This window comes from Podarcis erhardii (assembly GCF_964252035.2).
Source record: "Podarcis erhardii genome assembly, chromosome: 1".
NCBI lineage: Eukaryota > Metazoa > Chordata > Lepidosauria > Squamata > Lacertidae > Podarcis > Podarcis erhardii.
This window is the reverse complement of record NC_138497.1, coordinates 107,175,212-107,198,438: the sequence shown is the minus strand read 5'-3', so window position 1 is coordinate 107,198,438 and position 23,227 is coordinate 107,175,212. Positions and strand designations below refer to the sequence as shown.

General features: G+C 41.7%; 1 protein-coding gene across 2 annotated transcripts in view; it reads right to left on the bottom strand.

Annotated features, from left to right (window-relative positions):
- GPD2 (glycerol-3-phosphate dehydrogenase 2) overlaps window positions 1-23,227 on the bottom strand; it is an 87,383-nt gene that overhangs the window by 24,775 nt on the left and 39,381 nt on the right. For both annotated transcript variants that reach the window (XM_081871882.1, XM_081871883.1), the window contains exons 7-8: window positions 6,699-6,863; window positions 5,614-5,758 (exon numbers count right to left, since the gene is read on the bottom strand). In XM_081871882.1, the coding sequence (XP_081728008.1) occupies window positions 5,614-5,758; window positions 6,699-6,863 (310 nt within the window). The remainder of the gene's footprint in view (window positions 1-5,613; window positions 5,759-6,698; window positions 6,864-23,227) is intronic.

The window sequence follows — 23,227 nt, the reverse complement described above, 5'->3', positions numbered from 1 at the left end:
AGGATAAACTGGAGAGGGGGGAACCATGCATGCTACCTTGAGCTCCTTGGAGGAAAAGTGAGATATAATAATAATAATAATAATAATAATAATAATAATAATAGCTGGCATCTGAGTAAGATAGACCTGTTTTAATGCAAAGTATAGTAACTCAAGCAGTAGTCAAATCACAGGTTGTTGTGAATTAGCTTCTAAGCTTGATAATAATAAAATACCCATATAGTTACATCCAAACAGAAACTCATTCACTCTCATACATGACTGTGCACATGTTTTTTCCTGCAGATATTTTCCTGTTGAAGGAAAAATGTCATATGTGAAGTGCCCCTCCAAGAGAAGATGACAATTACATACACCTGAAGTGTAAGTTCTACAACTAAGAAGTCTTTGAGATGATATTTATATACAGCTTAAGAATACATTTGGAGAAGCAGAGCTTAAAAAGTAGGTGTCAACATGGACTTGTAAGGTAAACCATGGCAGACAAGTAATTACTTTTCAAAATGAATTCACTATTGATTTAGAGAGGCAGGAAAACTTAGAAATTTAATATACAGACTCAGAATCTTCAAAAAACTTTCAGTAAGTTTTCAAATAAGGTTTCTAAATTGGCATAAAATAAGCAGAACTACAGAGAGGCTGAGTGTATTCTTTGCAAAGATTGCTGGGAGATCATTTACGTTCTTTTTTAATATCATGGAATCGCTAGAAGAACCTAAATTGGGAAAAATGGTAAATGATTTCAAATCCCACTCTCTTGCCCATTTCTATCACTGCCTGTTCGATCTTCTTTCAAAAATTACTCTGACAAATAACAGAAAATTCCAGAATACAATCAGATTCTAGCATACAGTAATACTATTTAACATTTATAAAGCATTTCAGGACATTCACAGAGCTTCACCTACATCACAGAACAATGTCGTAAAATAGAGTACTTTTATTAACTCCATGTTCCAGGTGGGACTGAAGGTCTATGACAGAGAATGACTTACCTTAACCCACCTGGCGAAAATTATTTTTACACTTTCTGAACGACACCTACATCTAGATATGGATTCCAGGATGGTGCACACTGAAACACAAATATCCAATTCAAAGTACTGGTTTTGACCTATACAGCCTTAAGCGGCTCAGACCTGCAATACATCAAGGGCCGCCTCTCTGCTTATGAACCTACCTGGACCCTGCAATCATCTTTTGAGGCCCTTCTTCATGTGCCTCCTCCACAAGAGGTCCAAAAGGTGGCAACATGAGAATAGGCCTTTTCTGCAGTGGCTCCCTGTTTGTGGCATGCGCTCCCCTGGGAGGCTCAATTGGTGCTTCATTGCGTATCTTTAGGCACCAGGCAGAAACATTCCTTTTCTCCCAGGCCTTTGGTTAATAATTAAATTATCCATGGCCTTTTAAACAGTAGTGGTAGTGGGGTTATTGTTATTGTTTGTTATTATGTTATATATTGTTGTGTTTTTATATTGTAAACTGCCCTGTGATCTTCAGATATATATAAAGACTTCAGATATACAGTCGTACCTTGGAAGTCGAATGGAATCCATTCCGGAAGTCCGTACGACTTCCAAAATGTTTGGAACCCAAAGCGTGGCTTCTGATTAGCTGCAGGAAGCTTCTGCAGCCAATCGGAAGCCATGGAAGCCCCATCCGACGTTCAGCTTCCAAAAATAGTTCACAAACCGGAACAGTCACTTCCAGGTTTGCGGCATTTCGGAGCTAAAGAACTAAGCTGTTCAAAAACCAAGGTACGACTATATAAATATCTTCAGATATATAAGACTATCTGGTTTCTTTTTATTCTCATCTTCAATAAATCTGAGTGTTTCATCTAAGAAATGAGGCAGACCTGGGTAACAATTGGGTTTTTTAAAAATTCATTTGGAATCTGCCATTGCTTTATTTCTTCTTCCCAGTAGGCCTTGATGCAACCAGATGCCTGCACTGCACTGAAAAATGTTTGCTGCCTCCTGTTAATTTCTTCCTTACGGCTATCAACAGATACAGATTCATGATGTTACCACCAGCCAATGCCCCAACCCTTGCCTTGCTTTGTTTTACTCTAGCCTGAGTAAGAGTACTGGTTGGTGCAATAAAGGTATTACCCTAATGTGGATTTTGGGTTTTCTTCTTATAGCCAACGTGTCTACCTTTAATTTTTGAATTCAAGGAAAAGCTCCTTTAGCTACGGTGTTGGATAGTTTACATCCTTTTGAATGTTACATCCAATGATGTAACTGCTGCAGGCAGAATCTATGTTAACACTGTTCTCAAAGAAAATAGGAATGCCCATCTTCGGATCAGGGATCTGTTTTTACATCTTCTAAGAGGCAGAACCAGAGCCACTGCTGCAGCCGAAACTACAGGCGACATCAACTGGATTAAGGGTTGAAATTTATATGAGATTAGTCACACTAACATCATCAGAGTGTGAGAAAGTCATGCAGGAGGTACTTATATGAGGACATGTATCTGAAGAACAGAATTAATGAGAGCAGAGGGACACAGGGACTATTAATGAAGAATATAAAAATGTAAGAACCTACTGGGAAATGCTTGCATTGTATTAACATTAAATTAATTAAATCTTATCTACATTTACACATAAAAAGCCTTTAAACTATTTACCATTTTCCCAAGATCATGTCAAAGTACTTTCCCAAAGAGACCAGTAGCTGTAATGAAATGACACACATTTTCCTGCTAAACAGGATTTAGTTGGCACTGGGGGCAAAAACCTGTTGCTCAATTAATACACACGTTTGTTTGTTTGTTTATTTCTGCATGGTGTGTATTATTTCTTATACAGACAAATTCCTCGGCTTAACTATGTTTAGGATGAGATCAATCTACTTTTCACTCAGCAGCAGAGCAAATGATCTGCACAGGCAGGAGTTGTCGCTGAAACAAAGTCAGTTGCCTATTGAGAGATGCTGAGGTATAAACCAGATTGCACACACAATCCTGGGCTCCATCTAAGACTGAAGGTGTAATAACAGAGAGTAGCCAGCATTGCAAAAGAATAAAGGCCAAAATATTTGTTTTTCAGCTGCTCCCGCCTTCCGTCTCTACTGAATGCTTTTGAGTGTACTTGTTTTGTTCATTATAGTAGGTGGATGATGTGGGCTGTAGCCGTAGCAACCATGCAAATAGCTGCGAGTAATTGCCCCAGCTGTCCAGTTTTAAGCATGTATTAACTGCAGAGTGTAAAAAAGATATCCTTGTCTGAGAGTTCTGTCACTTTATAGGTGAATAATGGATGCCCTAGACAAGACAGAACCTCTGAGCTGGATTGAGTACAGGGATCCCGCTACCAAAACAAGGATACCATCAAGCAGGATTAGCCAACATGGTGCCCTCTGGTTTAGTGGACTACAAATGCCATCTTCCCTGACCATAGAGCCATACTGGCTAGGGCTCATGGGAGTTGTAGTCCAAAACACCTGGACGGCACCATGTTGGCTACCCGCCATAAATGGTAGGAGCTGGAACGCAAATCCCACACCACTTGAGGGCTGGAGCAATCCAACAAAGCTGTGAATTAGCAGCCAGTTCCTGTAGATGTTGTGCTCTGGCAAGGCCAGGTAAAGTGATATACAGAGGAAACAAGCCTCCTTGGCTCCTTGGTAAAGGTGGGCTGAGATGCCACACACCTTACTCAGCTGTTGGCTAAGATCCTGTTTTAACTATGTGTTCTCTTCCAGTTAGCCATACTGCAGATGAAATGCAGGAAGAGATGATGCAATGGTTCAATGGGATTTTCTAGCCTAAAGCAAGAGACCCAAGTGGAAGAAGAGGAGCACTGTTCTGCAGATGATGCACATGAGTTTGTGCAGGGCTATAAGAAGAAGGTTCTACAGCAGCTCTCATGCTTCTTCTTGGGCTCTTATGCGTACACAACCTTGAAAGTGGAAGAACATATTTCGGATTCCCCACCGCCACACATTTTCCTTGCATGATGTTCTAGCGCCGCTTCTCATGAGCTGAAGATCCCCTAGTCCACAAGTGGAGGGCAGTGGCCTCGCAACGGGGATGCACCCCAGGTGCCATGTCTGGGGGGGGGTGACAAGAAGGCACCCCGCAGGGTCTCACCCCGCCATGGCGGAGCAAGCAGCCATCGTGCCGCTGCCATATGTAGAGGATCTTCCGCAAGCAGAGGATCCCGGGACCGTCCATATGGTGCTGGAGCGGCGGCGCCGGCAAACCGCTATGCACAGCACATGTGCGGCATCGCAACGTACGTCGCATGCGTCGTACGTAGCGCTGCCGCACATATGCCCTATGTAGCAATGCCCCGCCCCGGGTGTCACGACACCTTTGTTTGCCCCTTGTGGAGGGACATCTTTGAATCCACTACTATTAATACATAGCATTTATATAGAACATTTCAAGTATTCAAAGCACTTCTTTAGGTCAGTCACGTAATGCAGGTCAATACAGCAGCCGCAGGCCTGGAGTCAACTTGCTTAAGACTACCTTCTAGCTGTTATGCCGTAAACACTTTATGAATCAGCCCACATATCCATGTTAGTTTTCCTCACACAAAACTCAGGGAAGCTAGCCTGGTGCCTTCAATACATATCTTTCGGCACCGTCAAAAATATTCCTCTTCTCCTGGGCCTTTGGCTTATTAAACAATCGATGGCCTTTTAAACTGGGCTGGGAATTGTTATTGCTTGTTACTATGTTATGTATTTTTGTGTTTTTATATTGTAAACCACCCTATGATCCTCATTTGAAATTTAACAAACAAATAAATGATACTCAGGGCAGGGGGTGGTCCGCCCTAGGTGTCACCACTGAGTGGGGTGACAAAATACCAGGCGGGACTCACCGCAAGGCCTGCAGCACACCAGAGCCACGCATCTCTCCTGGGAGTGATGCGGTGGCTTGGGCTCCTACATGCTCTGCGCTGCCCCTAACAGCTCACCCGCTGCCTCCCCCTCAGCTGGAGGGCGACTGAGTGGGAGGAGACAGGCAGACTCCTTGGAGGTCCCGCCCCTGGGCATAGGGCATGATGCCCAGGCGCCCAATCAGCTTGCTCCGCCGCTGACTCAGGGAGGAGCAGGAGGACACAGCAGTGGTTAGAGGAAAAAGATCGACTGAGGCATGGCCAAAGAAAGAAAGAAATCCCTGCAAAAAGTTGCCCACTTTCTGTTCTTCCAAAGGCGCTTGCTGCCAGTCGCACAAATGAAATGCTCCAGTATTTAAGTGGGAAGCAGGGGTGAAGTAGATTAGGCAGGTGAGAAAGCATCTTCCTTACCCACTTTAGTTTGAACCAGTCAAGCCTTCCCCTTGATATGAAAGCATTCCACTTCCAGAGGCAGATTTTGGCATGGCAACACACAAGCAACGCTCTTTTGAGCATTCAAAAGGTGACAGAGTTACGGGGAGGGCTGTACCATGTGTCCTCAGTAAGAGCATTTCCCCCCTCTGAGCTAAACCAAAAATGAGGGGGGGGGAGAGAAGGGGAAATAAAAGCTTGCATTCACCCTGCACTATTAACAGCAGCAAGTCTCTCTCACTCTCTCTACAACTTTATTTTCTACACTGGACACACTTCTTCCGATTGTTATAAATGATCCAGCTTTTGAATATCGTTACCTGTAATAGCCAGGCATCACAATATGAACGCCTGCGCTTGGCTGACAGATGTTTGGTACTTTCTGCTCATCCATTTTCCGCACGGAGTCTGTGAAAGGTCCTGTAGCATTGATAACACATTTGGCTCTGACATCAAATTCCTGCCCTGTGAAAGAAAACAGCATCAATCACATACTCCATTTGTTTCCCTGTTCACTGACTCTCTGGATTATTAATTTATCTATGAAGTTAACCTATTGTGAAGTGTGTGTATTTATCTACACACACATGCACATAACACACACACACACCGCAGAAGCTTAGTATTGTTACCAAAAAGCAGAAAATAATTTTGAGGATAATTTTAATAAAAAGAAAAGAAAAAAATGAGAGAGAGAAAAATCCTCTCAGATAAAATCTAGAGTGGCAGAAGATTCCCCTCTCCCGATTTTACTTTTATTTATCGAGTTCTCTGTTTAATGGCATTCTTAAACCCTGAAATTTGTTAGATGGTACTATGACTGAATGCACACCACACGGTTATTTTACGACGTCAGCTTTTCTTGACAGAAGGGCTTGGATGTAAAGCGTGGCTTAGCTTGCCAAATCACCAGGATTTGAATGAAAACCTGACAGAAGTTAAAGATGATTGGCATTAATGACATGCCACTGCACTTTGGAAATATGCCTCCTTTGTCAGTTAAGTGATATTTACAAACTCCAGCCTCCCGCTGCACTCCCCCTCCTTAACTTCTTCTTTCTAACATAAGGGAAAATAAATAAATAAATAAATAAATAAAGATTTCTGTCTCCTTAAACAGAAAGGGAAATGGGGGGGGGGGCCACAGCATCTGTGGACAGCTGTGCTTCATCCAGGAAAACAACTGTGTCCTCTAAACCACATGCATTAAGGGAAGTGGAAGAATGCCAATGGAATGCCAGAATCCACCGAACCATAGGAGACAAGCGTTAGAAACGCCGTCTCTGAAAAGTACAGCCGAAGCAAGGTGCCTTGTGAGTGTGTGGGCCAAGGCAAAGTACCTGCTGTTAGGTAAAAGGAAGCAAAGGGGCTCTATAAATACCACAGGGGAGCGAAGGCTGCTTACCTGTTAGAACATCCCTGCACCTTGCGCCGCAGACGCGGCTGGCCCCGCTCTTTGGATCCGTCTTCTTCAGCAAGCGCACCACTTCAGTGTAATTGGCTGTGGCAGCCCCATACCTGGCAGCGGTGAGGGCAATGGCAAGGTTCATTCGTGCATCGTTGTGTTGTCCTGCAGCAGGGGGCAGAATCAAGGGAAGGACATGAGTCACCTCAAGCCACTGACTTGTGGTATGGAAGTGTGTCAGAACGGATCTGTCACATCTGTCCCTGTCACACCGAATCTATGTGATGGCTGGTCAGGTCTACCAAGAATTGTTTAGAGTAATGTCTTCTCTTGGCAAGGCAGGGCATTCATCTCAATTGTTCTAAACAGCGTATTTGTACGATTGTTATTTTTAAAACAATTGCAAATTGCTGGGATTACTGTCCAAGCAATGTGTTTTTTTATACGTTGCAAAATGAGTGATTTGCATTTGTTCAGTCAAGGACCTGACATGAAAACAAACCACACGCTTTCTGTTTTGGAAGGAGGAGGATTCTATAACCAACCCCTGCCCCCCTCTCCAAATTGGGCATTAATACAGCATCTTCGAATAATTTGTTTTTTGACGGCCCCACTGGTGTTAATTAACAATCTCTAATAGCACACACACACTGCATGACATTAATTTTTTTTAAAAAAAGGAAGCAAGCAATGATCTTTCAGGGATTCCACTGCTAAGCCTCTGCTGTCAGTGAAAGAGACATTCATTTTATGCACATTTTAAGTTCACAACTAATAGCATTCACAGGGTTGGGGGTATATGTGTGTGTGTGTGTGCGCGCGTGTGTGTGTATAATAAAATCTTGTTGAACACACACAAAGAAAAAAAGAACCCAAGGAGGTTTAGTTAACAGATCACTCTTAACATATATATCATTAAAGATTTATTACAGAATCTTCCTAGTTGAGGAGGAGAGAGGGGGGGAAATCAACATGGAAGAGAGAGCATTGGTGGGGGGAAGGGGGGGAGAGCAAGAAGAATGGAAATGATTAATTACTTTAAAATAGTGGCATCACCTGAGACTTTCTATTTATTATTGCCACTGAAGTTAAAACCCTGGATGTTGGCTGGGAGCAATTATTCTGCGTAGCAAGGGCCAAGCTCTGTGTGCCCAGAATAATTAATTACAAAGTGCTGGAGTTCCGACGGCAGAGTTCAGCATGCCCACGAGTTGGGATCGGTTCTATCAAGATAATACTGATAAAAAAACGGGGGGGGGGGTGAATGAATGGTAATGGATACTGCTGTTGATTTATGTTGCCAGCATACCAAGCGTTCAGTATAAATGATTTATGTAAAGTTCGGCCCCTTCCGATTCTGCCAGAGCAACACCCAGCCGCTATGCGAGCAATCCGTTTCGAAAACCAAAAGGGCAAAAACGTAGAAGGAGGATCAATGGCTCCCAGAACTCTTATACGGCTTCAAAACTTCTCATTCCAATGTGGAAGAAGTCCACCGAGGAAAGCTTAAGCAAGCTAAATAGGGCCTAGGGAAAAGAAAACCCCAAAGCATACAAAAAAATCAAGGGAGCTAGGAACAATAGCTTTTGTTTAAAAAACAGAAGGTTTTGATTTTATTTTGATATTGTTCCATTACATGTATATATATAAAAATTGCTTGTCACTTCAGCTGCCTGGAGACAGTGAGATTAAGATCAGAAACTATAAATAAATTAAATAAAAATGGCAACTTCCCCAACACTAAGGAAGAGAGCTACTAGGCCACACAATAAGTTAATGGAATAGGATGAGGTTATGCAGAAAGTATCCAGAAGCAGATTGGTAGCATGCAAGTTTAGTTTTTTAAAGGAGTTAAAATTCTCCCTTTGGATGCATAGCCTCTGAACCAGGCATCCTCAAACAGCTCTCCAGATGTTTTGGGACTACAATTCCCATCATCTCTGACCACTGGTCCTGTTAGCTAGGGATGATGGGGGTTGTAGTCCCAAAACATCTGGAGGGCCGAGTTTGGGGATGCCTGATCTGAACAATTAGAAATCTGCATGAAGAGCTGCTCTTTAGTTGTTTGAAAGCCAAAATATACACACAACTACAAACAAGCCATCTAACATTCAGAAGGATTTCCAAAATAGGTGGAGGACATTTCAGCAATGGTAAATTACACAACTACTACAGTTACATTCTCACTGGTGAAATGCTATTTAACAAGGACCTGTAACCCACTTACTGGAAATACAGCTTTTAAAAATAGCAAGACATGCTCAGGGAATAAAGAGTCTTGTGGGTTTCTTACTATGGTTCTGTTTAGGTAAAAGGGCAGCAAAGTTTCTCAAAAGAGACAGCAGATGCAACTGGGAAAGGGATAAATCAAAGGCGTTTCCCACCCCACAGCTTGGATCCCCTTTGCGTTTCATAACCAGTCTTTGGCTTGGATTGTTATGACATTTGGATCACTGTGGTTACAAACAAGGAACTCTGCTCTCCTCTCCTGCCATGAGAAGACTTTTCTTCAAACTGCCAATCTCAGCAAGATTTGTTAGAAAACAAAAGTTATTGTAACAAAAGTTACCAACCATCCCAAATTCAGCAGTGCTACGAAAATCAAGGGTGATTTTGGCATAGCCATACCATAGCAGAATGCATAAAGACATGACCCAGATCCATGCCTCGCCATGGAAGGTCACACAGGGAAAACATGAATTGTGTGCATCCATCCCTTAAAGGTGCTGTAATCTTTGCTAGTTACACCAAATAGAACCAGGAGACCTGTAAAACTGGGCCCAAAGTCTTACAGGTGTTCTTCAAACTCCAACATGACCCTACTTTATTCTTCCAAGAATCCCTCTCACACGCCAGAATTCGAGTAAGTTCTGGCATCAGATAACTGAAGGAGTTAATAATCCACTCATATATTTTATTTGTATTCCGCAACAGCGGCTTACAACAGAGAAAACAACACACTTGGAAACCAAATGGTACAAAAATAATTACCTAATAACAGAGCAAAACAGCACAATAACTAACCAAAAATTGTAACATTTCATGACTATACATATAAGATGATTACTTAAACAACACCCAATAACAAAAATAACAAGGGAGCTTTACAATTTCACCTTGGTCCTAGAAAAACCCATCCCATGAAGTTGCTCAGTCCCTCTCCTGCAACAACTTGCAAGGCTTCAGAGTGCAGCCAGTGGCTTAAAACACCCTTCCCATGATGTTTTTCCTTTCTCCTCTGAATGGTGTCCACTACAGAACTGGCCAAGTAGCAGCTGAAAATTCATTACTGGTGGCAAATCTGCGGGAGTATCTATTCTGGGGGCAACAGCTGCAAAACTGCTTTCAGCAACATTTGTGGTTTACTTTCCCCTTTCACTGGTGCCCTCTGGAGGTCTGGCTGGCCAGCAAAGCCCTAGCTGGTTCTGCAGAAGCTTTTCCTCTTAGGAGCACTGCCCTGTTACAGACAGGAGCCTCTTCTATCTCTGTTCATGGATGATTAAGTTGACAGACAGAAGGAGGAAAGACTGGTTTCCTCCTCTGCAAAGACAAGTCAGTTAAAAGGAAATAGAGGGGGGGGGGACACACGGAAGGGTTTCTGCTGGGAGACAGGGAGAATTCTGCTCAGAAACAGTTAAGCCGCAAATCCCAAGGCAATCATAACAAGGCATTAAATCGCCACCAGCCATGTGCACACTTCTTCTGATACAAGCTAAGATACATATATGGTGGAATTGTTTAAACATCAAACAATTTTGGGAAACAATATATAACGAAATGAAAAAAATGTTCAGATATTCATTTAGGAAAACACCAGAAGGTTTTCTATTGGGAATAGTACCAGGAAGTCTAAAGGAAGAAAACAAGGCATTATATTTATACGCAACAGTAGCCACAAGGCTACTGATTGCGAAAAATTGGAATAGTGGTATTATACCAACAAAAATAGAGTGGCTTGCCAAATTATTGGAGTACTACAATATATCCAAAACAATGGGAGAAATTGAAAGGATCTCAAAAGAGAAGATAGACAGGGACTGGAAGGTGTTTAAAGGAGACTTGCAAAACCATATTGAAAAATCAGAACTCCTATTAGAATAAACAAGTTCCGTTTTAAATACTGGAATACTAAATAAGATGGATAACAATGTGTAATAGAAAAAGCAGCATGAAATTAGGTTAAACGTGTGTGAAAGAAAGTAATAGAAGTGGAAAGAAATTGCAATTGAGTAGACTGGAAGTCTAACACAAAGGTGGGGTGAGGGGTGGTGGATGGTGATGGGAAAAAGGAATTATCTGTGGGATTGAGTGTAGGTATGTTTGAACATTTTTAAGGATTGTATGAAATGTATGTTTGTATGTTTGTATATTCGAAATATGTGTGTATTAATGCTGAATTATTTTAACAATAAAAAGCAGTTGGGGTTTGCAGGCTCTGTCAACAGCGCTCCAGCATTGGAGATGGCAAAGTGCTGTGCGTGAGACTTTGAAAGCACTATCAGCTAGCTTAACATTAAACCAGGATGGCAGAAGTGGGCCCCACCCACCTGTCAAACTTGGCCTGCAGGGGTGGAGAAGATAAGGATCCTGCACACTGGCTCAGATCCAGTTCCCCACCCCTATATTGAGGTGATGTGATACACTGCCCCAAGTCCCCACACATGAAGAATGCCAAGTGCCCAAGTATTATAATAGCCAATGCTTCTCTCTGTTGATGAGGCCAAGCAAGTCTGATCCTCCCCTTCATCTCTCTTGTTCACTGCTATCTGTGTAAAGCAGGTGCCCTGCCATGTCAACCAGAATAACTTAGGGTGCCATTTCAGCACAGGAAGGGCAAAAGATGCTATCACAGAAGACAAGAGATTTTCCTCAAGGTATGAAGGCCAGCACACATATATGTATCTTAACATTATAGGCCAAAGCAGTACAAGCCTAAAACAGGCACCCAAGATTCTGAATGTGGTTTTGATACCAATAACTGACAGATACATGGGCACAAGAGACAGAGCATTGTCAGTGGTGGCCCCATGCCTATGGAATTCCCTTCCTAGGTTGGTATGTATGGCCCATCAATGTTTACTTTTAAACAGGCACTGAAGGCTTTGCTTATTATTCTGTACTGCTTTTAATGGGAGATTTATGCTGGTGATTTCCAGTCACTAGTCTTTTGTGTGGGGGTTTTGTTGTTGTTGCCTGCTTTTGCGCTTGTTTTAGGTCTGTCAATACTGTTTTTATCTGCTGCCGTGGTGATTTTCAGATGTATTAATGGGGCTTCAGCCATTCCTTTAATTATTTTATGACTTGCAATGTCATCAATCACTGCTATTTTTCCTAAAGTGTTGAGAACCTTATGAGGGACAACCCTGAACAGAAGCCTACAAATACAGGAAGGAAAAAGAAAGAAATAAAAGCAGCACTATACTCCAGGAGCATTTGTTATGCTTGTGTTTTTAGGCTACATAATAATGCTAACATGTCCAGAGAGACAGATAGGATGGCCAGTTAGAGAGGACAGCAAAAGGGTTTAGATATTTGCCATGTATACCTGACTGACAGCCCTATTTAATTGTTCTTGAAATAGATAATCTGCAACCTCAGAGTGTTGGGCCTGCCCTAGACCTGACAGATGTGGTTCGCTGTGGAAAGGATTCCCTGAGGGAAGTTTAAAAAGCATAGGGCTTATAACAGTTGGTCCTGCTGTTTACTTGGAAGTAGAACTCACTGTAGGTAAGCATGCATAAGGTTGCAGCCTCAGTATGTAGATCCAAATTATGTAGATTCAAAATATGTGGCTACAAATTCAAGTTCTTCTCAGAGGGGAACAAGAGAGGGGAGCCATGGCATCACCCTGCCCCCAGTTCCCCTTAATATTCAATGCTTGGTTATAATGTGCTCCCTCTGTAGGACGACCCTTAAGGTTGGTTCAGAAACTGCACAATTGGGCAGCCAGGATACTGAGCAGACTGGTGCCATCACACATATCACACCTGTGTTGAAGGAACTGTTAGCTACACAGCCCTCTGCTTCTTTTGAGGCTGGATTAAATAACAAACAAACCAACCCCATAATTTATGTAATTTTTAAAATTTCAAGTCTGCCTTTTTTTGAAAATTTGCATTACAATAATTCACAAAATAGATGCGCCTCTTAACAAATGTTGACTTATAAAACACACCGTTCCTCCTATAAAAAGAAATGCATGAATCAATTTGTTCATGACGACTAATTGAAGACACTTCACTAGCCATTCCCTTAGAGGTGTTGTTAATGTATACCCTGAGCAACTTGGTTTCCCGAAAGACTACCTTCCCTATAGAGACTCAGTAGATCACAGAGATCCTCAAGAGACCTTGCTGATAGTGCTGCAACCTGCCCATTTGGTAGCAGGACAAAAGTTAGCCTTCTCCTTAGCAGCTCCTACCCTCTGAAATGCCCTCTTTTTCTGCAATTTGGGTGGAATGGGTTATTGGGTGATTTCCGCTCTTATTGAAAACTCACCCTGTTTGCTCAGACTTTCCCCAACTATCAGCACTGACCAACTGTCTTTGGCATCTGTGATTCGGCTTTTTTGTGTGCTTAATTTGTTTTAATGTATTTTAAATTTTATCCTTGTACACTGCTCGGAGGCAAGCTTTGTTAACGAGAAGCACATATAAATATTAAATAAATAACATAATACAATAAAATGGTGCTTCTGTATCTCCTGAGTTCCATGCTGGGATATTCGGAAAGGAGATACAGACCATGCAACAAAGAAAATAAAGCAAATGGTCCATTAGTATTAATTGGCACCAAAATATTATGGGAGACGACAAGTTGAGAAGAGAAGCAGAAGAATCTGTTTTTTAAAAATACAGAAAGATAGAGAGATAGAATAGATAGATAGATAGATAGATAGATGGAAAGATAGATATAGTTTTAGTGTACCAATGGGATTGTAGGTAAGACTAAGATAAATGTTTTGTGGTTGCAGACAATTTTGTTTTTCTTTCAGTAATAACTCTTAGATTCAGAAAGTCTTTTTTTAAAATTGCCATCAGGTCTGAAAGAAGATATACAAATAAAAGAACAGGGCTGTCAAAATAATTCAGTGTTCTTTCATAGTAAAGAGCTGAGTCAGCTGTCTTCAAGCCTACAGCCGCTAACCTGTAGGCAAAGTAGCAGGAATTGTAAAAGCACAGCACTTGCCCTGAACACATGTCCACTTAACACTCTACCCTCTGCTAGCTGCTGCTCTTGTCTATGTCCTCCCTCCTCACCTCTCCTTTTTCTTCTTCTTCTTTTAGCTCTGTCACCTCTCAGGACAGATCAGACAGATTTTTGTATATCAAAAAATCACAGCACAGAATGCTTAATTTGTCCCAAAAAGATCTGAACAAGCCAAAACCATTCAGAACAAAAGCTTGAAAGTGACTGGACAATACAAATAAAAGCCATCTGTGAGGAGGGGGATTACATAAAACAGGACGGAGGGGGAAAAACCACTTTTTAAAGGGGAGGGAATACTATTTCGTTTTTCAAAAATTAAAATACTGTCTTTTTAAATAACTCTGTGTGCTACCCAACGCTGCACATGCAGAATGCAATATTGCGCAATGAACCTTTCTTTCCTCATCCTCCCCACCGAAGCCTCCAGGAACTGCGCCCCCCCCCCCACCAGAAAGCCTTTCCAGGAGGACTCAGCAAAATGTTGTGAGCCGAGTAGTACAGGGTTGCACTGGGGGGGGGGGGAGAACCTCTTAATAATTGTGGCCAATGTAACTGTAGCTTCTCTTTCAACCTTCCTTCCCAACCAGCTCCATTTTTAGCCTTCGCTGTGTATTGACCAGGCTACAATTCACATAAGTTTTCAGTCAGGATCATCAGGACAATCTTGGTGTGATTCCGCATTGAATTCTATCTGCGATTATGATGTAAATCTCATTGCAGATTTACAGTGGAGCAGCTGAAGGCAGAAGCAGCCTATCTGTATCTAGATAGATAGATAGATAGATAGATTTACAGGGTACATATTCATCAGAATAAAGTGCATAGTGAACCTATTAAAAAGATAAAATGCACAGCAACCCCCAGAGTCCTAGCTTAGTATAGCTTTTTTATAGCTTAGTAAGGCAGAAGGGACCAAACAGTGTAAATGGGAATTCTTGAGATCAGCAATCCGTTGACCAACAAAGGAAACATTTTCTATCACGGCTCATGTTCTTCTGTATATAATTCACAAATATCTAACCCAGCTCCACACTACCAACATTCACACACCCACAGAGCCTTTCTGCCCCCCTCTAAGACTCTGTAATGTCCCAGTTTCCTTAGAGTCAACAGAGACTGCTTCTCGCAAAAGGAGCATTGGCTGTTACTAGTTCCTTTTCAATGTCTCATAAATGTAGGAAAGAATGCATGTCTTGACTCTGTCAAGAGGAGCATCGCCTTTTCGCTAGCCACTCAGCAGATGTGGTTCTACAGACAGTTCAGGACCATTTTATTTCCCTAATCTTCTGTCACTGACTTGTCAATTATGTCTCCGCTTGTTAGCCTAATAGGGAGACCTCAGACAATCCTCCTGCTCCTGATTTAGCCTAGTAGCATCACAAGATTTGGGAACCTCAGCGGTGGACTTCCATGCAAAAAGAGGGACAAAATGTGAGGTAAAGGTAAAGGGACCCCTGACCATTAGGTCCAGTCGTGGCTGACTCTGGAGTTGCGGCGCTCATCTCGCTTTATTGGCCGAGGGAGCCGGCGTACAGCTTCCGGGTCATGTGGCCAGCATGACTAAGCCGCTTCTGGCGAACCAGAGCAGCGCATGAAAACGCCGTTTACCTTCCCGACAGAGCGGTACCTATTTATCTACTTGCACTTTGACGTGCTTTCGAACTGCTAGGTTGGCAGGAATGTGAACATGTGAACATGCCCCCAAAAATACAAATACAAAAACCAGCATGTTACTGGAGAAGTTTGGGCAAGTTCTATGGTAAAATGAAAAGAGCTTTATACAAAACAAAGGTCAGATCCACACCATACATTTAAAAGCACTCCTATGCATGTTCACAGTCATGGTTTCCCTCAAATAATAATAATAGAATCATAGAACTGTAGTGTTGTAAGGGATGGCGAGGGCAATCTAGTCCAATCCCCTACAATCTAGGATTATTTTTGCCTACCGTGGGTTTAGAACCCACGACCCTGAGATCAAGAGCCTCATGCTCTTACTGATCAAACTGTAAATTGTAAAGGGAGCTGAGGGTTGTTAGGAGACTTTTCACAGAGCCACAATTTTAAGAGGGCTTTAAATGTATTCTACGGATGCACGGGATATTGGTTTGCTGATGGGGAATTCAATGTACTTTGAAAGCTTTAATAACTGGAAACTGATCCAATGAAAAAGGTATTATCTTCGTTTGTATCAAAGGTAAAAATAATGATATTCTAGTGGTATCTAGTCAGAGAGGAATGACTAGCATGACACCAGGTGTGAATCACTGCTCAGGCACTTAGAAGTGCAATGCCAGAGGCCTTCCCAGATAATGAATTTCTCTTCATGGGGAGGGGGGCAAGTTGCGAGGGGCAGATCAGAATTAGGATTTACTTGGTGGTGTTGGCTTTTAATTATGTTGTTACCCCACTTCCTTTGTATCAGCCTTCAACTTGTCAAAGGCATCTTATTGCAGTGTCAGGGTAAGTAAACGCATAGTGTTAAAATGAAAGCAAAATGTTGTCAGTGCCAGTTTAGGGAAGGCACGCTAAAATGTCACAATGAAAAATGTCTTGACAGCCTTTCTGTGGCCATGCTACAATGTTGGACAAATGTGGCGATGTCAGTGCACATTATTAAACAAGGGATAATTAACACATCTTGTGTGTATAGAAATCTTTATATAAATTTTTTGTGTTTGTGTGCGCGCACATATGCACACATGCAGACCAGTCTTTGCCAACCTGGCCATTCTGGCTGGGACTGATGGGAGCTGCAGGTCAGTGCATCCAGAGGGCATCAGGTGGACAAAGGCTAGTATAGACGAAAAGTCACAACGCAGCTTGAATTCTGCAACTAGAGATACAATTCCGGCTGCCATTAAAATTCTATTCTGATGCAACCTGGAGATTTTGGAAGACTGTGAGGAGAGACGTCCCATCCTCTTCTACCCAACTGCTTGCCTAGAGCAGACATGAATTTGGGGCTGCTGCAAAACCTCCCCCAGCTCTCTCCAATGCAAACTCTCACAACCCTGTTGAGCCCATGGGAAACTCGGCTTCGACTGTGTTGTTGGCCACGTAAAGGCTCCACTCCATTTAAAATGTCCCATTTGCAGACTTTTCAAACAACCAGCCTGTCAGCCTACATGCATACCAAATCACAGCTTTCTAATTCTCTGTGAGAAGCATTAGTGAGAACAAAAGTTGCATTTTTATGTTTGCATCACACACACAACGCAAATGCAAACACACACACAGGCGCAAGCATTTTCTTTCCATTGGAATTGGTCAATAGCTATTTTTCGTATCTCGTCTCATATCACAATTGCTCAAGTGGAGCCAATAGTTTTATGAACTATTGCCCACTTCATAGGACATCAAGGAAATTACTTCCTCTTACGTGACCTTATCCAAACCAACTAAAACCAGAATTATGATCTAAGGGTATAAAAAGAGACAGGAGGTAATATGTCAGAGATATATGGAAGATGCAGAATTACTCTTCATGAAGCAGAGTGACTTCATCACTCACTGGAGACATGTGGTAGTTTCTAAATAAATAATGAGGAATCCTTGTTCGCTGCAGGAAGAGGAAGCAACAAAAAGAAGGGGGGAAACACCTTAAGCAGAGTATTTATTTATTACAATTATAGAAGATCTAATTCCAAAGAAAATAGCACATATCTGAAATGACAAAACAATACAGTGGACCCTCTAGTTATGTACCACTCTTGATACGTAACTTTCGGGTTATGAACGCGACAAACCTGGAAGTGTATACTTCCGGGTTTCGCTGCGTGCACTTGCACAGAAGCGTTCTGCACGTTTTGTGCATGTGCAGAAGCGCTCTGCGCGCTGTGCACGTGCGCAGAAGCACTCAATCGCACTGTGTGCATGCACAGAAGCGGCACCTCTGCCTACAGACTTTTCGGGTTGCGGACGGACACCCAGAACGAATTTAATTCGTATCCGGAGGGTCCACTGTAATTGAATTTAGCGAGCAGAGACTGAAAGCGATTAAGTGTGGTAGAAATATTTATACATCAACTTAAATAGAACCAGTCATGGCAACGCCAAATAACTGAGGACAATTCCATACATAACGTGGCAGTGTGATTGCCATCCATACACTGATGTTATATTTGTGGTTCACAGAAAAAGCATATGGACGACCAACAGCTTTAAAAACCTACATATGCATGTGAGGGAGCTACAAACCAATGGAAGCTCTGGATATGTACAAAGGAGGTTATTGGTGTGTGCCTGTCGTGCTAGGTGGTTAACAGCAAAATGAACAGCAGCAGCCCCAAAGATGCAGTCAAATAATGTCAATTGCTCAAAAATAAACTCGTGGCAGGGGACTGAACTTTAAATAAGTAGCAACCATTAAATGCAATCAGTTTTTGAGGTGGTGGGGAGGGGAGATTTTATCCCAAACAGCAAAACCTTTCATGCTCAAAGTTCAATAAACACCTGAGATTTTAATGTCTTGGCCTTCTTCGTAGCCACTTCAGTTAGGGTCCCCAGCAACAGGTCTCCCAATCAGGGTTTTTATCAAATATGCAAGGGCCAATTCCACACCAAAAAGAGAGAACAGCAATTATATACAACTGGAGCATTTATTATACTGACTTCTTTTGTACTATGGGTCAACTAGGTCTAATACGCATCAAAGCAACTTTATTTGTGTTGGTACTGACCAGTGCTACCCATGTTCCTTAAGGGTGAATTCTCCCACACAAAAAAGGCTACATATACAATCAGGTAAAATCAGAATGATTAGATATCTTAATTTCCACTGGAATGCCTGGCAACAATGCGGGCAGGGCAAGGAGGGATTGAGGAAGGTGAGTTCCAATGAATACGTGAAGCCATTCCAGCACCTTCCTTTTATTTCTTACTTCCAGAACCCAGACCTGGCTCTTTAAAGGCAGCTGTTGCAGGTAGCAGTTTCTACCACCAATGGGAACTCCTGCTTCTTACAGATACAACTACCACCCCAACTCTGCTCATCAGGGCAAAGATGATTGTAGTCACTTGGCCAGGCACATGGCGGAGGCAGAGAGGGAAGAGAGACACTGGGTTGGCCAGTAGGGCAGTGCCTTTTTCCACCCGCCTTGCTCCACCCTCCAGCCCGAGGAACCTTCAGAAAGGAGTTGATGCCATGGGTATATGGGTCTTAATGAGCTGAACAGAGTGAAAGATTATGAGTCATAGGGTGTGGAGAGTGTGTATATGAATTTAACAGTGCTGAGTTTATTTTTCGGCTGCTATTTTCTTAATATTGCTAATATTGTTTTATAGATTCTAAACGCTGTATTGATTTGCTAAATCATATGACTTTTGCTCCGATCCTGATGTTTTAGCTTATTTTTTATTTCTTGCTTGGTTAACAGTGCTTTATAGATTGGTAATTGTTTCACTGGTGATTTGTTAATTATTCTATATAATTTACGCCAGGCATCCCCAAACTCAGCCCTCCAGCTGTTGTTGGACTACAATTCCCATCATCCCTGACCACTGGTCCTGTTAGCTAAAGATGATGGGAGTTGTAGTCCCAAAACAGCTGGAGGGCCAAGTCTGGGGATGCCTGATTTACGCTGTGTTTGTGATGTTCCATCAGGTTATTGCCATTTATTGTTTGTAAGCCGCTTTTAGGTTCTTTTGAATGAAAAGTGGCCTAGAAATGTAATAAATCAAACCAGAGGGGCATTTGGGTTGGGGGGCCTTGAGGCAGTATTTCAACGCTACCCTACCCCAATCAAGTTTTATCCCTGTACCACAATGAAGAAAGAAAACAAAGTCACCTAACTGGCTTTTATTCAATTCGTTGTTGTTTTCTAAATTCGGGAAATAGCTAGGAGTCTTTCAAAGTTTCATGCACCAAAAAGAAAAAAATCTGCCTCCCACAAGAGCATTTTTCTTTTCTTAGCAGTATCCATGACACCACCATGCCTACATTATGGAACAAGATACATATTAACTAATGGCCTACCATTAAGTTTGCATAAAACACACACATATAAATTACATGCTTCAATGGAATCTTGCCTCTGAAAAGCCATGACAAGCTGGGGAATACAGATGTATTTGTGGTGTAACGTGCAAATAATGTCACTTTCCTATAGAATAACGTGGGGTCTTTTAAGGGTAAAATGGGTTAAGAAGAGCCAACCCACATTTTGATTCTTGTGAAGAAGAGCAAGCATTTACTGTTCAGTTCTCCACCAAAATAATAATAATAATGCATAAACCAAATAAAGCCAGGACCATGGAAATTCACTCAGGTACTCGTAAATTTCCAACCTTAAACTCACAGCATACAAATAGATGAATCCAGCAAGTCAGAGAGCAAAGCCAATTTAATCTGTGGCTCCCCTGAGGTAAATGTAGTTCACAGTCCTGCCCCCACCCCAACCTCAGCCATAATCCCCGGTTCCTGGAGGAAAAAAAAAGCACTGAAGTGAGGAAAATTCTACAGCAGGATATAATGATCCAAAATGACAGGGACAATAATGACAATGAATTTCATGTCTCCCAGTCATGTGCTGGGGATGCTTGACTGGGCTGACTTATACAATTAAATTGTTACAGGTACAGCAGGAGATGCAGTTATCATCTGCATGCTTTTGGGAACGGCGCCTCCAGCAACCGCGGTGCTATGGAATGTAGAGCCGGCCTTTTGTTAGGAATAAAAACAAGGAGTCCAGTAGGTATGCTTATATGTGCGGCTGCCCTCTGTGACTTTGGGGGGCAAGGAGAGGATGAGAGAGAGAAAAGCAGTTCAAACACGGAAGGGAGACTACACGATGTTCATGAGGGCATTCGTGATTGAGGGGCATCATTTTATTAAATTAAGTTAAATTGATCTTCATTCTTCTTCTGAGGAATGAAATGCCACAAAAAGGTACTGGAAACAAGAACTGCAAAGAACAGGTATCTCATAACACTGTGCACCAAAGCAGAATATCAGTCGTAATTCATCAGGATACTTGAAATTTTAGACTGCCTTCTTCCACATACTATTTACACTAAACCACAGTAGTAAGAGCCCTTCAATTAAAAATAAAGATGCCACAATCCGACGGTAAATGATTCATTTCCCATATATTCCGCCACAAACAGGAAATCAGCTCTCCACATCTACAGCCATCCTCGCTGCAGGTAAGTGCAGGTTTCCCCCTAAAGAGTTCCAGTTTATAGGAATTATTCAAAATAATTCCGAGTCTCAGCACTGCCTTTAACTACCCATAACAGTTCCCTCGGTTTGCTGCTTCTTGCTACCCGTGGATTTGCACCGCCAAAGAGGTTGTCATATTTCCATTGTGAGGAGCGTGCTTCAAGGAACCTTTTCAATGGCAGCTTGTCACACTGTTTTCGTTTCCAAATGAGAAAAACGCTGGAAATTAAGCGTATGAAGTTTTAGAACTGCGCAAGTTCTCTACAGAGCTGTGCACCCCCAATTATATACCTTGATAGCCTTGAAATTATAAATTAGTCAAAAGTAAAATTATAAACCTGTAACTTTTCATAATTCAGCGCACGCTGAAAAGACAGCCATAGGAGGCTAGAAGGGGGAAAGTACTTATTCCACTGCTGACAGCTTAATGAATGTTCTTCAGGTTTTTTTCCATTGATTTTTTGGTGCTTTTGTCCCCCTACATTAAAAAAAAAAATCAAAAAAATCTTGTAGGGTTTACAATGAGCGAGAGTCTCACTTTTCAAAAGTGACATGACCACTCACACACCCCCCCGGCAATAATTAAGAAACTTTCTCCTATTCTAAACAGATACATGCAAATGTTTCATATTTGTTAGTATATTTTAAACCCCTTAAGTCTCAAATATATGCTTCTTCTAATTCTTATTTCTTTAAGAATGTGCGGGGCAGAGCTTACTAAAGGAGTTTGAACTATTTTTATTTATTTTATATTAAATTGTAAATCATTTTGGGATGCCTCATTGGAAGTGATTCATGGATTAATAATAATAAGTTGCATTGGCTGAAATAAAATGGTGTCTGTGTGCGATCAGAATGGGCATCCTCTCATGCAACAGTATTTTCTCTTCCTTTCCTCCCCCCCTCCCCAAAGTAGAAGTCTGTTCCACTGGCACACAAACACCACTGAATTTACCCAATGGAACTTATTTCTTAAAAGGCACATATAACAGTTTATATGTGTGCCTACTCAGAAGTAAACCCCATTGGTTTCTTTAGTACTTACTCCCTGGTAAGTGTGTACAGGATTAGAACTGTTTACAAAATCTTCCCAAGATTTTAAAAGATGTTATATACATATTGTCTAAAATCAATGTCTTCAAAACATGCATATGCTTCAACTAGAATCTTTAAAGGGAGTCTTTTAATAGAAGCATAATCAAGTATCTAAGCAAGACCCTTGCCATTAAAACCAGCAAATGCTTTGTGTGAACGCTTAGTATTTATTTTTTAAGAGGTAATTTTTATTTCTAATAACCAAGTTGCACATTGTTTCCCTAGCATCCCACGTTACAGCTTCAAAACATTGAAATCAAATTCTCTCTGCTTCAAAAAAGAAACCGCTTAGAAATTCCTCTAGAAATCTCAGTGTTGGTTTTTCCATAGTGCCTCTTTACTAATTTTCCTTGAGCTACATAAATGAAACTGACAGATCACTGCTCAGATAGCAGCCACATTCCTCCCCCAAAATGTTGCCTTTTTGCTATTCAGCAGTATCTGAATACCAACAAATGCTAAATGAAGTCTGACATGTACCCCTAAGAAACAAACTTGTAAGTTGCAGCTTCAAAGGAAACCTTGAATAAATAGGACACATTGTGTACACCCAGGCTAACATCCAACATATGCTTAGGTCTCCTGATGCTTCTACAGACCAAGAATAGCCCCTGGTAAAGTCTGCGATTTGCTGCTGCTGGTACATCCAACATTTATAATGTAGCTTTTTTGTTGTTGTTGTTGTTGCCTGTATAAACAAATTTAAAATGCAATTAAAGAAGGCTAGAGCAACAACAGCCTACAAAGCGAGAATATATGGTAGAAAATGAAATACTTGGCAGGTCACTGGTTTGATAAATAATTAGGGAATTAAGAGTGGGAGAGGAAGGAATGGAGATCTGGTACCCAATTTTGCATTTAAGTTCATTTTTTAAAGGCAAGCATAAAAGTGTTTGAGCAAATGATCTGGCCGGGAGCTGGGGGGAGGAGAGAGAGAGAGAGAATAAACCCTTTAGTGGTCTGAATCTACCCAATGTAAAAGAAGGGGACAATAGCTGCTGTGAGGCACTTCTCCTTGCAGCCAGTAGATGCTACTAACAACACAAATTATAACTTATGTCTT